Raw genomic sequence first — 14642 nt, 5'->3', positions numbered from 1 at the left:
AGGTTTTAAAGCACTGAGTCCTGGATTAGGTCCAAATCGAGTGACTGCATTCTTCCTCCCCAAATTCCTCTTGCAGATCCAGTTGGATACTGCTTTTGCCGCTTTCCTAACCTGTGGGGCTGGGTTATGTGCTTTCTGATACATCTATCATTTTCACTGCAGAGGGCAGATGACTTAGAGCTGAGAGCATCAGTATGGATTTGGGAAATCCAGGTTTTCTGAACCGTCCCAAGTTTCCCAACATGGGGCCAGTCATTTATCCTTTCTGTGCCTCAGAAGAAATGGAGATAACAACACATTATTATTTCAAAGCAGTGCCGCAGGCATAAATATATGGAAGACTGTGAGGCACTAAGATATTACAGTAATCAAAGTCATACAAGTACTAAAGATTGACAGATCACAAAATCAGTAAGAAAATCTGCGAAGCATCTGGATGAAGGCTAGTCCAGAAATGCACAGATATTGGTACAAGACTCTTGTGCCAATATTTCTGTGTGATAGGAATTAAGATAAATGATCAATCACAAATAAAGAAGAGAGCTATAAAATGTAAAATGAAACTGTATTATTATAATTTTAGTTCTTGATTTTCTTTATTTATCTTTCCAGCTCTCTTACACTACTAATCTATCTTGTTTAGGAAAAATAGTATATAAGTATAGTGGAGCTTGATTACTGAGAATGGCTATTAATGTAGTGTTTTAGAGTGCTCTCTAGCCAGTTAAAAAGCTCTTAACAGTAAAATATGGAGGTTTCCTTCAAATTTTCAGGCATCTGCCTTCTAAAAGTTTGTTTCAGTTGCCAACATTTTAGTGATTTATAGAAGTCAAAGGATCTGATTTTTGTCTCCCCACAATAGATGAGAGCTATTTTTTCTTATTACTTTGTAAAAGGCAGCATCATTATCTGAAGCAGAAAAAAACAAGTTAAGAGCTACATTAAAGATACAGCTTTCAAAATAATTTTTTAAGGCATCTGGCCTTATTTAAACCGTCAAATTTACATTCAATTCCTTCGGGGATGGCTCTGTTGCTTTGCACTGGCTCTCTGCCCTCCGAATAAAGCCCTGGATTTAATGCATGCCACCACTGTGTTTCCCTAGCTGCACCACCACTCAGTGTAGATATATAGTAGAGGTATAAAAAGTCTAACCTTGGACAAGATGATTCATTTAGGCAAGGAAAAAAGCACACCCTGTAACTGTGTAAGTTTCAGCTAGAGGTTAGACTTGTGACTAATGTCACTATCTATTTATTCTTGAATTATTAGTAGAAGTGTTTATGTACTATGAAACATTCTGTATGAGCTAGACGGGAAGCTATAAAACATTTTATGAGATCTAGGCACGGCTGATGGCAGAATGTTAATACAACACTAAGGTTCATCTGAATTCAAGAAGTGCCTGAAAACACCTCCCCCCTGCCAGTGATATCTTCACTTGACAAAGAGAAGTGTACTGTGGAAACCCAGGGGAGCAAATTCTGCAAGGTCCTCAGTGTCTCTGGAGAAATATGGAGCACTGTCAGCTTCTCCTGATTTCCAGATGAAGGCAGGAGTGTTTTAAAGGGCTTTATTTTCTCAGAAGAAACCCTGAGGAAGGACAGGCCAGGAAATGAGACAAAGCCCCATTAGAAATCTGTGCTGTGGCTCTGTCACCTCTGACAATTTTCAAGCTGAATTTTCATCCCTCTTTTGTGGATGGCTGGATTAGGAAACTGAAAAGCTAGGTAGTATAACCATACAGCAAGGACATGGAGCAGAACCCCCACACCTTTAACTGTTACACAGTCTTACTCCTACTGAAATTGGTTCCGTTTCTCTTCTTCAGGTAACTGATGTTAAACAATCAGCATAAACTGACTCAGTTACTACAAATCCTTGCTAAGGTTCTTCAAGTTGAAATCACACAAGCACAAAGTTATTTGTACACAGTCATTAACTGAATCTCAAACTGTTTTTTATACTTGCAGTACAGAAAAAAAGTTTAAGATAAAATGCGTAGTACCAGCTTAAACATACACTTCTGTTTCTGCAGCACCTGAAGTGGTGGTAGGACACACTCTGTATGCAGCCCAAGTCCTAGTGGTCACTTTTGTGTTTTAAATTGAACAACCCTGAAGATGAATGAAAAAAGTGATTACTTTCCAAAAGAAGAATAAACTCGGTTAGTTCAAGATAGGGACACATAACCCACCTTGTTCTACTCTAAATTCAGCTCTCTGACTTGTGTAGAGAAGTGTAAGGTTATTATATGGGTTTACTGGGCAAACCCAGATTTTATAAATAATTGCCTGTCAGACTGTTCAAGATAGACAAACACACAGCAGACCAACAAAAACATGATCTGTCATATTTCTGAGAGAAATGTATGTCGAGTCTTCATTCTCTGGGACTTTAAGTAGAGCAGTAAAAAGTAAGTGCCAGTATTTTTTCTGCTTATGCATATTTTAAAATGTAAAATCTGGGAGAGATACAGCTACAGAAACTATTTTGATTCCAGTACCCAGTGCCTGAAACGGTTTCTTCTGTCTCTATCCCTGCACATCGAAACCAAATACAATAAATGCTGGTGTCCTTTTAAAAAGTCTGGATGTTTGCAGCAAGCATATAATTTTCTATGATTAAGGACGCCAAAAAAAATAAGAGTGATGATAAAAAGAAAAGTTTAATCATACATTTCAAGAAGTACAGATGAAACATCAGAAAACTTCCCTCCCTCATTTAATACACTGCATTGTACACATTACTTTTAGTCCTTTACACACAAATTGATTCCAGAAAATAGAAGCGTAAGCAGGTAAAACAAAAAAGCAATTTATGAATGGCAGTAATATTTGATGTGTAAAGCTCACTTTCACAATATTTTGGTTGTAAAGAGAAGAGGCATTTTTCTGTTTATTTAAAATACATACGTATTTTTAAAGTTTTTGTAAGCAGGTCCAGAAAAGCAGAGAAACAAAATCACTTAAAAGGACAACAAGAGCATACAGTGCGAGTAAAAATTAAGACCTCACATACTAAGCATAAAAGAGGAGGATGGCTGAACTATATGCAAGTGATATTTTGCTATCATCTCCTCATGATATCTTGAGCACTCTGTATTAATTTGGGGTTTAAGTTAGATTTCAAGGCTGGCTTAGAGTGGCTGGAGCAGACCCCTGGGCCCAAGGGGTACCACAGGGATACAAGCAGTCCATGCTTGTATATCTTGATGATGGGCTGAAGCCCTTTTCTCTGGTCAAGCATCATTGTGGTTAGCTCTATATTTGTACAGTTTTTATGGGAAGAAATGAATGTGCTTTTGAGGCCAGCAAAGGCTGGAGGAGCAGCGGATGGGGAAGAAACATAGAAGGAGGGACTGAGATTTAAAAAATAAATCTGAAAACAAACAACGTGAACGAAAATATAAAAAAGGCAAAAGGCCCATTTCTTCTTTAACCAAACCCAACAGTAATGCTGTCTTTGTCAATAACAGAGACAACATCTGCTTCCTGCAGCAAATGCTGAGCAAGTACATAGCGTTAAGCCTTTGCCTACAACCACTGAGACAGACACAGCTATTCAAGTACTTTAGGATGCATTTTTATGAATAGGGGTCCAATCCAGTGCCAAATCACTGCAAAGGCTCTCCTTGATTTCAGACACTGATGGCTCGAGCCTTAGGAGACTTAAATACCTAGAATTTGGGGCTGATTTAGACTATCCTTGGATCTGAAAAAAAGTCTCTAACTGGTAAAGTACAGTTAATCTGAACTTTTTCTCTGAGTATCTTTGGATCTGAACTAGCTATTACTCTCATAAAAAAAGCTCCTCATTGGATTAAACTGGATTACCCTATCTGAACAGTTAAAAATTAGTTGGGAGGAATAGTGAAAATAGTGGAAAATTGTGGAAAACAGTTTTGCTTTCAGTAAAGATCATCAGGAAAACACACATGACCTTTTAATAACCTTGAAAAACTCATATAACCCAGTCTATCTCTGGCCTCTTTCTGCCTCATCCTGCTTTTAAAAAAAAATATATATCTCTAGGAGAACATACAGACTTCCAAAGACTTAAATAAAAATGACATTGCATTTCAGAAAGAGGCTGACAGCAGTTAGTCCCCTGCAAACTTCAGCATTGTCTGATCTGCATTCTTGTCCACCTACACCCTATCCCAAACATCCTGCCATTAATTAGCTAAATGTTCCAGCTAGTAAACAAGAATAACGATTGAGGGGGCTGGAAAAAGAGACAGTCAGCCAGCAGATAGTCACAACAAACCAGCCCACTCACTGGTGCACGGAGACATCGGAGCTTGTATTTTTTCTCCTTCCATGGACGGGAAAAGAAAATCACCTTAATATAACACTGTCTTTCCTGTTGCTGCAGCCACATTCATATTAGCAGGCGAGAAAAGTCATCCCATTTCTGCGGTAGGCACTCTGTCAAAGAAAGAGAAAATCTGTAATGAATTATCACATCAACTTAAATGAGGGAAGAAGGCAGAGAGAAAGGCAAGGCTTTCTTCCTGTTTTGTAGACTATTCTGGCTGCAATCTAATAGTGTGCTTAATCCGAACATTTCTGGTGGGGAAGCTATGAGCAACCACTTTGTCTATAAAAAAAATCAGTGTGGTTAACAAGTGGTTAGCGACTATTTCAGGAGAGCAAGAGATATGCAAAAATGCAACATCCTATTTTGTTAATTGCCTGCAAAATAGATGATGCCAAAAATACATTATTATGCTGAATCTGTTTGTCCCTTCTAAGCATGTGTTCTCTATTCACTATGTTTGATAATCATTTCTAACCTATTTTAATAGTCTATAAATTACTGAATAATTACAGTTTTCCAATCTTAATTTACAGTCTGAGTCTAAAGTTATATGAACAGACACTGGTATAATCCCCACCCCGCAAAACCAAATTAAAGACCCTCTGGTCAGCACAAAATAATTTGATATCCCACATACTGTAACCTGGCATCAACTGTTTCCAATGCTAAAGAAACACAGGAGTTAAACAGCATTTGAGAAAATAATTTTAAAAGATCCTGTGAAAATGTCTCACTAAAATACCTTTCATACATTTTTAACATCTCTTTCTGAATCAGTACAGGAAAGTATCCCTTTTTACACCAGGCATGCTGGAAACCCTGTATTTTAAGGGGATATTCTCAGTTTAAAAATGTGTTGGATTTTTTTTTTTGTGATATTAATGATAGCTTCAAAAAGGGAAGGAGTGCAAATACTTTTGCTCTATTTGGTTCACCTTCAGCAGTCACTCAGTTTCAAAAATAAAAATACAGCCATCTATTTTATTACATTTAGTGTTTCGTCAGATTATTTTTTACCTCTTAAGTTCAAGCACTTAGGAAGTGCCATATATAACTACCATTTTTAGTGGCTCTACCAATTTCCTAATTAATTTCAGAAAGATCAATTCTTTCCTCTCTTAAAACAAAATTAGAAAAGTTTCATTAACAGCAAAGGATAACCTCAAACAACTTTGTATATAAATAGTATTTATATCAAACTGTAGGGAAATAATTTCAAAACCAGCAAGCATGTATTCCGAGAGACATTTACAGACACTAAATATGCAAAAGGAAATATGTGCAAGATGTTTATTACAGCATCCTTGACACTAACATCATACTTCAATGTAGTGACCTAGTAGTATATTGCATTAAAGCCAAAGAGCAGAGTATGAGCTCTGGGATATACAGCCAGCCATCAGACATGACAGTATCACCACAAACAAAACAAAAAAGAAATCCAAAGACTCTACATCCAAACACAAAATGCACAAAACAGACTAGTCAATAATTTTGAAAGGATCCAACATATTCCCACAACCACAAGCAGCAAGTCCAAGGGAGTTTGGATCTGCAGCTTGCCCAAACCATTATGGTTGGCATTTTGAAGTCGATGCAAAAGTAATGTTTTTAGCAAATTGACCCCGATATTTATACAGAGCTTTATAACCAAAGTGACAACCTTTAACACATAAACAAAATATTCAGGGCTATTGTGCAATTTGCTTGAAGATAAATGAACCCAAGTATAAAGTTGGATCCACATGAAAGATAAAAGGTTGAATTTTTCAACAGGAATTTTGGTTGTAAAGCAAAGTTGGGCTTGGCTGGGCTCACCTGGGAAATAAGTTTAATATTTTCCAACATGGGCAATATTATACAGTTAGTTATACCCCTGAAAAGGTCATTTTGGAAGCAAGTTTCAGAGGAGAGAGGATAACACCTTCAGAAAGTTAGACACACCCATGAGTCTATATTTAGCCATATATTATAACTAGTGTGGCTATAGTTAGGATTGAAAACTATTTCCTACTTAACTCACTGTTTCACATACTTTAAACTTTCTGAAACATTTGCCCTTGGGCTGAAATTTCCTCTGCTTTAATCTCTGCCTGAAGTTCAGTTTCTTTGGAAAGGACCAACAAAATTCTTTAAGCCATTTTGAAGTTCAGCAATAATGAAAACAACACTTTTTTCCTTCCCAAGCAAGAGAAAGTGATTCTGATATATGCATATTTTACTATGGAATATAGCCATAAATTGAAGCATTATACGCAGAAACAACCTTTACCTTCAAACTCAGCTTAAAGGTAACTGTTTTGAAAATCGGTATTTCAGAGGAGTTGAGTTTGATTCATCCCATTCCATAACAAGATAACACTTAATTCTTATTTCGATACATTACTAGATAATAAAGGTTAACCTCCAAAATGCTTTTATGCATAGCAAAACTATTTTACAGTCATCCCATAATTCTGAGTTATACATCTTTCAGATCTATACAGCTGAATTTGTGATACTAAAAGACATATCTTTAAAAGTCAAGAACTGCGAAGAGGAAGAGCAAGATGTTTTTAATGAAACTTACATGTGTATGTGCCCTTGCAAGAGTTTCTAAGTATGTGCAGTCATTTAACACGGTTTGATATAACATAAAGGTTTTAGATGATGCTTCTTGGTGCTTTATGCCACTTCGGCAGTATCCAATGTTTTAAAAAAATACAATTACTTGGCTCAGAATTACAGCTAGAGGATGATGCAGAATCTTGATGTGGGATTAAAATGGTAAGCCATTCCTGTATGTATTTTGCTGGATATATCTTGCTATAAAGCCCAAAATCAGGAGATAACAAAAGCGCATAGTCAACTCTGAAGCTCGTTTTGGGCATCTACTGCATTTATGTGTGCTCCTTCTCAAAATGTACTGTCTACCAGACTGTGCTTTGTTTTTTTTTTCTTCTGTAGTCTATTTGCTGTGGTTGAAGGTCTGTCGGCCTGTTACTTGTACCCACTGTGTGCGCAGGTGGCCAAAGGACCACCTTTTAGACATGGGAAATCACCCAGCTTGGCAGAAGTTACATAGTTCATTTTCCCAGAACAGATTCCATGATCTGAAAAGTTGGTATAACCTTATTTGGCCAATTTAGCTTTCACAGAAACATTTCTTGCCCCTTGCTATCATATGACAAGATTTTGCATCCCCCTTCTCTGACCTTGATGAAGGTGAAAGGACAACCAATTTAGGCACCCTGTGAAGCAGCTTGTCATGGCTTCTCAGGCATCCTCTATTTACCTATAATATAGGAACCCTGCCTTGAAAATATTGTTCCTTCAAGTTATTAAAGCACATTGGATTTTGATATAAAGATGTTGGGAATGCTATCACTATTTAGCAAATGAAGGTAGGTTTTTTTTTCCAACAGTCTGAAAGGAGGTACAATGAAGCAGAAAAGATGAGCAGTGTTCACTGCTGTGAGTCACCTGACATGAAATATCATGTTTTGCCCTTAGTTTGCTGAAAGGAAAATTAACATTTTAAAAAAGCAACCTGGAACAATAGGCCTTAGTCAAGCAGCAACTCAAATTTCATGAAAAATCATCCATTTTCCACTCTCAATGTTTGGTCCCATGTCTCATCCGTAGCGGTAGCCTGAGGTAGCATATTATGAACGACCACAAAAAAACACTATATGAAGAGGGCAGCAGAAGTCCCATCCCCACAGAAGGTCACACAAAACAAAACAATCTACTGAAGAGTTCTTAGGACCAATTTAGGGTCAGATAATTCTGTATAATAATATAGAATAATAATATATCTTGTGTTTGTTAACACAAGGTATACTGAAGCTGTGATCTACAAAAACAAGTCCCAGCGAAATATGAAGATGTGAGTACTCCTCAATTAGGTAACACATAAGGTTAGAAAACTAAGACTTCTGAAGAGGCACCCTGGCTAGAAATGGTTTCCAGTTAACAGTTCGCACTAGTGCATAATTCCACAGCTGTAGCGTGATGAGAAAGATTAATTTTGACAGGAGAAAGACAGCTGTGATTTCTGCGTGGGCTGATGTTTAATTCTTATTCAGAATACAATTTGGAAAGTCTAGGATAAAACATCTCCAGTGGGCATTCTAGACACTAATGTTTACTGGGCCAAATCCTCCATTGGTTTAAGCCAGGAGTTCTGCTTACATTAAAACTAAGGCACAATGTCATACCACAGGTCTGCTGTATCACTTAAAATCTGCAAAGCCTGAACTATAGGTCCTGTATAAGCAAGTCACAGTATAGCATTTTTAAAACCTGAAGTCGCCATTTCTTGGTGTCCTCTTGTATGTGTGTGGGCAAGTGGTTTAATTACAATGCATAAAGTGGAATGGCAGACAGAGACATCAGAATCAAAGAGCAAGTCCTGGCTGAACTTCATTAGCAAACATAAACACAAATAGGCACATCTTGTTTGTGACATGCCACGGTCCTTTCCTCCTTTGGTAATTTTACTCTATTCTCTCACATTTGCATAAATGTAAATCGAACCATATGACTTGAACAGACTTATGATAGGGGAATCATATGCAAAACTTCTTTTCATTAAATAATTATCTTCATGCATTCTTTCAATGTTACTGTGAATATCAGGGAGGACTGGATCTCAGACAGTGAAAGCCTTTATTTAAGAACAGTGGAGGGAGCCCTGCCCTTTAAATAAGAGACATTCTTGGATCAGACACTGGCTGGCAGGATGGAAAAAAGGATGTAGCATTAACTTTCATTCCATTCCAAATAACCTGGAACCCATAAACCACAAAGATTCTCTAATTTTAAATCTGCTCCTTTCTCCTTGTGTCTTCTTCCCATTTTATTTGGGGAATGTTAACTTTGAAATTTCATTAGCCCACCGTAATATCAAACAAGTCATCCTGGACAGATTCATAGCTCTTTGTACATCTACAAACACCTACATTAAACCCCCTGTGATTAAAAGATTACTGCTCTAATTTTTCCTAGCCTTCATAGACAAACCATACACAAAGAAGTGTCAGCTTATTTAGAGATTAAAATAACAATTAGTTTAGGAGGCAAAGTATAAGCAGCATTGTTATAAGAAGAAAATCCATATGTTGCTTAGAATTAGTTGTTTCTGTTTAATTTTATATAAATTTGTGTGGATATAAACTCTCCTTATTAAAAGTGTGTACATGTTACAAAAGAAATATAATGGATAATTCTCTCTCCAATTATTAATAGCACTGAAGGCTCTAATTCTATAAAACCATCTTTAATCAGTAGCCAAAGCACAGATGCCTGATGTTACTCAGAGGGCGAGGGAACATTTTATGTATATAATGTCAAGTACATGGTCAATAATGAATAGCAAAGCCCAAATATATATCTGTGAACACCCAGGTTTACTAGTTTATGATGCTTTGGATGATCTGCCCTGCTGTATTCATGAAATCTCACAGATTTCATTACGATGAGGCCAGACTGGTGTGCTGAAATCTATAGCATCCATCTACCCATACAGTGGTGGTCCCACCGGAAGCGCAGCCACATTTGTATTTAAGCTAGTCCCAGAGACACTACAGTTAGGTGTGAGAAACACCAACAAACCACTCCGCTGCTCAAGTCTGTTTCCTGAGCCTTCAGCCACCCAGTGAGACAATGGCAACAGCAGCGGCTTCCACATCATAAGCTGCTGTCCAGGAAGGTGACCAAGATCATCAGCACACTTTACGTAGGTAGTCGCAGACATCGCACACTGATAAAAGCACTGCTTCAGTAAACAAGCCTTCAATAGCTTGTAGCAAAATGCTTTCCAACAAAGTCAGTTCTGGGCTTTGATTTACCTTTTATATGCCAATGGTGTAAACTTTTTCAATAATCACATAAAACCATGCTGCTGTGCCCTGGAACAGGATATATCCAGGATATATCATCCAGGTCTATTAAAGAACATAGTCTAGATCTCAGCTACCCAACTTTTTTATACAGTTGCTCTCTGCCGCTGGCAGTAACGACATTCCCAAGGCCAATGGAGACATCTCTGAAAAACAAGGACCAAATGTATTTCTCAGATACCTCATGCATTATTAGCAGTGGAAGGAGAACAAAATGTAGGGTTTGTACTGCTGTCCTTCAGCTCATTTGGCCAAATTTGAGATACAGCAGTTAACTAGCAAACACTGTTCTCAGGGCTGGGCTGGTATTATAAAAAAGAAATACAAGGCAAAAGGATCATGGCTTCTGTTGCAGCAAGAACCCGGGTGTGGGAGTGGGGTGCCAATGTCTGCCAAAAGAAAAAAGAACAAAATTGGTAGGGAGAGAGAGATCATTTTAAGTTTCTCAGCGGGTACTGTAAACAGTGGAGAAAGAAGGAAAAAATTGAACTATAAAACAATACTTGGCAGCCAGCTTTGCAAAACAAACATATTTTCATAAAGTTCTTCCCATCACTGCCACCAGCTTTAATAGGCTTTATTTGTCTGAGAGCAAGAAACCATTTTAATTGTTTGAGAAAAGGCGACACTGCTTAGCACACCGATATAAATTCCTCTTCTGAGCCCTCTCAACCTCATGCTGCTCTCTGTTCACAGTCAGAGACAGGAATTCCTTCCCCCAGGCTGCAAAACCTGTGGATGAGTTCCATTACCTGCCTTCCCTGGTCCAAAGGAGCAGGCTGCTTCTCATGCACAGCAAGACAAAACCCAGCAAGTTATTGCTGTGGGTCAAATGCCCCATAACTGTCTGTCTATGAAATGCCCTGGAGACAGCAGGTCTCCATGAGGCACCAAACCTTGATGGGTACAACCTGTTGGACCCCAGTGTAATTGGGAAAGGTCAATCCCTCTGTCGCAATGGAAATGTGGTGGTTCCCGAGTATCCCCAATCTCCTCATGAGCATCACAATTAGTTCGCTAATACTTTTAATGCCTTATGTCATAAAACTGGTCAAAATACTTTGAGTTGCTTGGAGGCCAATGTCTTCTCTTATGATGTGTCTCAACTTGCTGCTTTAGTAATAATGTATGCAGGCAACTTTATTATGTCTGAGAACGATGTTAAAGCTAAAAGCTTTGAGACATACAAAGAAAAGACTTCAGGGATGGTTAGATACTAAAACCTCTGGTTTATGACTCAAGGGCAGTGAACGGTCAAAGCGCTCCCATGTGAAAATATACCACTAATAATAAAAACTCCTTCAACCTGAGACTAATTCAGCATGAAATAACTTGGATGGCTCCCTCTTGCCAAGGAAGGCTTTTCTTGGCTTTTTAAGGTTTCTCTCTACTACTGTAGAGGCTCAGGTTCTTCTTCTGTAGGAAGTGACAGAAGGGGTTAAATTCCTCCTCCATGGCACTACTCCTCATGAGCTCAGCATACGATTTTTAGCAAACTTATTTGGAAACAATATGGTGTGGTACAGTCGTCTGAGTACAAGGGCAGGAGCCAGGGCTGGGCTTTGCTCCCAGCTCTGACACTTACTTGCTGTGTGGCCTCAGACAAACCACTTAATGTCTCTGTGTTTCAATTTCCCCTGCCTTTGAAACAGAAATACTATCAATTGTTGAAAACCTTTTTTGAGGATTGCTTGATTACAGAGCTAATACAAGGCATTTTGAAAACACTGTATGCTAATCCATAATTATTATTTTCATTACAACTTCCATTGTAACAGCTGAAATACCAGATGTATAGAAATGGATGCTGAAATTGGATAGAAGGAGCGGGTATTACTTTGAAATAAATCCAATTATCTGAGCAAAACAAGGCAGTTCACCTACATTCTTTTCTTAAACTGTTGAAATTCTAATGAGAAGGACATTTTGCAACATACTTCTCTTCCTCCACCCCCTGAAAAACATCCTGTGAGTGCTCTCTGCAGAGACCATAGCATCGCTGTTCTCCCTTTGATTCAAGGAAGCATTTCACGGGGGAAATGAGAACCCAACCAACAGCACAGGGCAGAGAGTCAGTCTGTAAACAGAGGAGTTTTCTCAGGCTCCAAGGCCCTTTGCTGGTGGCGGCATTCGGGTGTGGCCACTTCTAGCTGGGCTCCTTACTGACTGACGTGCTCTGTCTGCAGTGGGGCGCCTGCTCACCGGAGCGGTGGGAGGTAAGAGGAACTAAGGTAATGCATCAGTGGTTGCCAGTGGAGGATATGGGAAGGAAAAATAAAAAGGAAAACGGGGGAAAAAAAAGGGGAAGGGGGGGCAAAAGAAATATACTATTTCAATCAAAGTCTGAAATTTGTAGAAGTGGTTTTGGTCTCAATATAGAAAAAATATTTATCCAAGAAACTCCTACTCGGGTGCGAACATCCTACATCTAGTGGGATTTTGTTTGGCAAAGTGCTGTGAAAGAGTGGAAGCTAATACAGAGCATGTCTATAAACAAATATATTTATTTAGTACAGATTGACACATTCACTAGAGTATTTCAGTGATTACACGTGTAAAACTATTTCCTATAGTGGTTTCCTTTTGTGATTCTGCTAATTTATTCAATCCACCCCATTTTCATGCATTGAGTGTTACGAGCCATTTCAGCCACCCAGACTGAAATGCGCGTTTGGAGACTACATGCCTGTTTTTTCATTTCATCATCTACACATAATTATTTGGTGATATTAGGAATCTGAGCTCAAATGGAGGCCAACCAACATTTTAATAGCTTAAAAGTCATACAAAATGAAGTCTGCCCTGAGGTTAATGAATAAGAGCCAAATCTTGAGGCTCTCGTTCAGTTTTTACTCACTCCTTGTTCAGGCAAAAGTTGAGTCAATTGTAGTTGGACTGATTAAAACCAGAAGACCATACATTTGGACCTTTCTCTCAGGTAAAACTGAATAAATTATGTAGGATTAGGCTGCAGAATGGCATCCAATCAATCTTTCACACGTATTTCTGCAACACGCTGGAGAAAAAATCCAAGTGCTGAGGCAGTTTAACCAGTTAAAACAATACTTTACCAGAAGAATGAATTATTACACACCATGAGGTTTTATGACATTTATATTAGAAATAGCCCTGAATCAAAATACATTTTCTGGTCCCTCCTGAAACTCTGAAGACCAGGATCGAATCCAAACAAAAAAATGGTCCATTAAGTATGAAAGCCAAATGTCCTTATACTTCAAAACAAAGCTCCATCCCTAATTTGAACTTTAATCCCGGCATATATTGGTACAGTTGTTTGATGACAGGAAGCATATATAATTAAGACAATTAAAGGTTATTCTTTAATTATATGTAGGATGTCCTACTCCTTATTCAAAGAATGCAATATGCCTGTAAAATACATAAAGCAGAGAAGTTAATTCCTTTGAATAGTCAACACTTTACTTCTAATTGGTGATAATCACAGTAAGATGCTCCTCCCTTAAGTAACAACCCATTTTAGTACTGGCCAGCCCCAACAGAGTAATGGCTCATTTGTCCCGTTCAAGCCAGATCCAAGAGGATGTGGAAAAGAAAGCAGTGTGAAGAACAGATTTTTTCAGTATATGCAAAGCAAATAAGAGAAGTTGAAAAAATTGATAACAGGAATGATCTGTTCATCTGTGAACAATACCAGATCCCCTGACTTGGTCTAGTGTGGTAGTGTCCCTGCTCACTATCTCCTGACAGCCTGCAGTAAGGATCTCAATGTCGAAACATGTCGAGCATATGAAGAGCTCAGCTGTAGGTGGCTTCATTTGTAAATGAGCAAGTGGGGACATGTAGAAAGCACAGCCTCCTCCTAATCACCACGCACGCTGCAGGGACTGGTTCTGCTGCCCCAGGACTTGGGTCTCTTCCCAGTGGCCACCTGCAGGACAGAAAGACTCCTTCAGGTATTTGGACCTTCAAATTGCTTCTGGCAAGTTATGAGCTGCAAGGATGTACCAAGAAACTTGGGATCCCAAGGAAACCCAGACTTTATTTTACATTATACTTTTAAAATAACATTATACCCACATTCATATGTTGGAAAAGCTGGTTCACAAGTTAAGGTAGACTTCTAGTCTCTCCAAAGTGCAGCTTAGGTTATCTATAATCTTTCCAAATGTTTTTCTGTCTGTCTATTCCTTGTCTGCCTATCATCTTGGCAAAATGCGCCATCCTACAGACATCAGATGGTCACTGAGAATAGCAGAAATCAAAAATGTCTTTCTAGATTTGACTAAGTATTCCTTTTGGTTGCTTCTCATTGATTAGTGGTAATAATATTTACTATGTGAAGAAAATGAAATAACTAGGTGGACTCTGAACTTTCATACTACACTCCCTTCTCCATAGGCTCACTTACACGCAATACTTGCTATGGCACACTTAAATGAAACTTACTTTGCAATG

The 14642-nt window shown here is 38.4% G+C and overlaps 1 protein-coding gene across 4 annotated transcripts in view; it reads right to left on the bottom strand.

Annotated features, from left to right (window-relative positions):
• Window positions 1-1434: 1434 nt before the first annotated feature.
• SUPT3H (SPT3 homolog, SAGA and STAGA complex component) overlaps window positions 1435-14642 on the bottom strand; it is a 275316-nt gene continuing 262108 nt past the window's right edge. For 3 of the 4 annotated variants that reach the window (XM_062638500.1, XM_062638504.1, XM_062638502.1), the window contains exon 12: window positions 2650-4430. In XM_062638500.1, the coding sequence (XP_062494484.1) occupies window positions 4389-4430 (42 nt within the window). In that variant the 3' untranslated portion in view covers window positions 2650-4388. Of the gene's footprint in view, window positions 1594-2649; window positions 4431-14642 lie in introns of those variants that run through there. The other variant, XM_062638501.1, reaches the window with a different exon arrangement.

Source organism: Pezoporus occidentalis, unplaced genomic scaffold, assembly GCF_034315485.1.
Source record: "Pezoporus occidentalis ecotype Australia unplaced genomic scaffold, CSIRO_AGI_Poc_V1 ctg57, whole genome shotgun sequence".
NCBI classification, from domain to species: domain Eukaryota; kingdom Metazoa; phylum Chordata; class Aves; order Psittaciformes; family Psittacidae; genus Pezoporus; species Pezoporus occidentalis.
The sequence above is the reverse complement of the archived record's forward strand: the minus strand, read 5'-3'. Positions and strand labels throughout refer to the sequence as shown.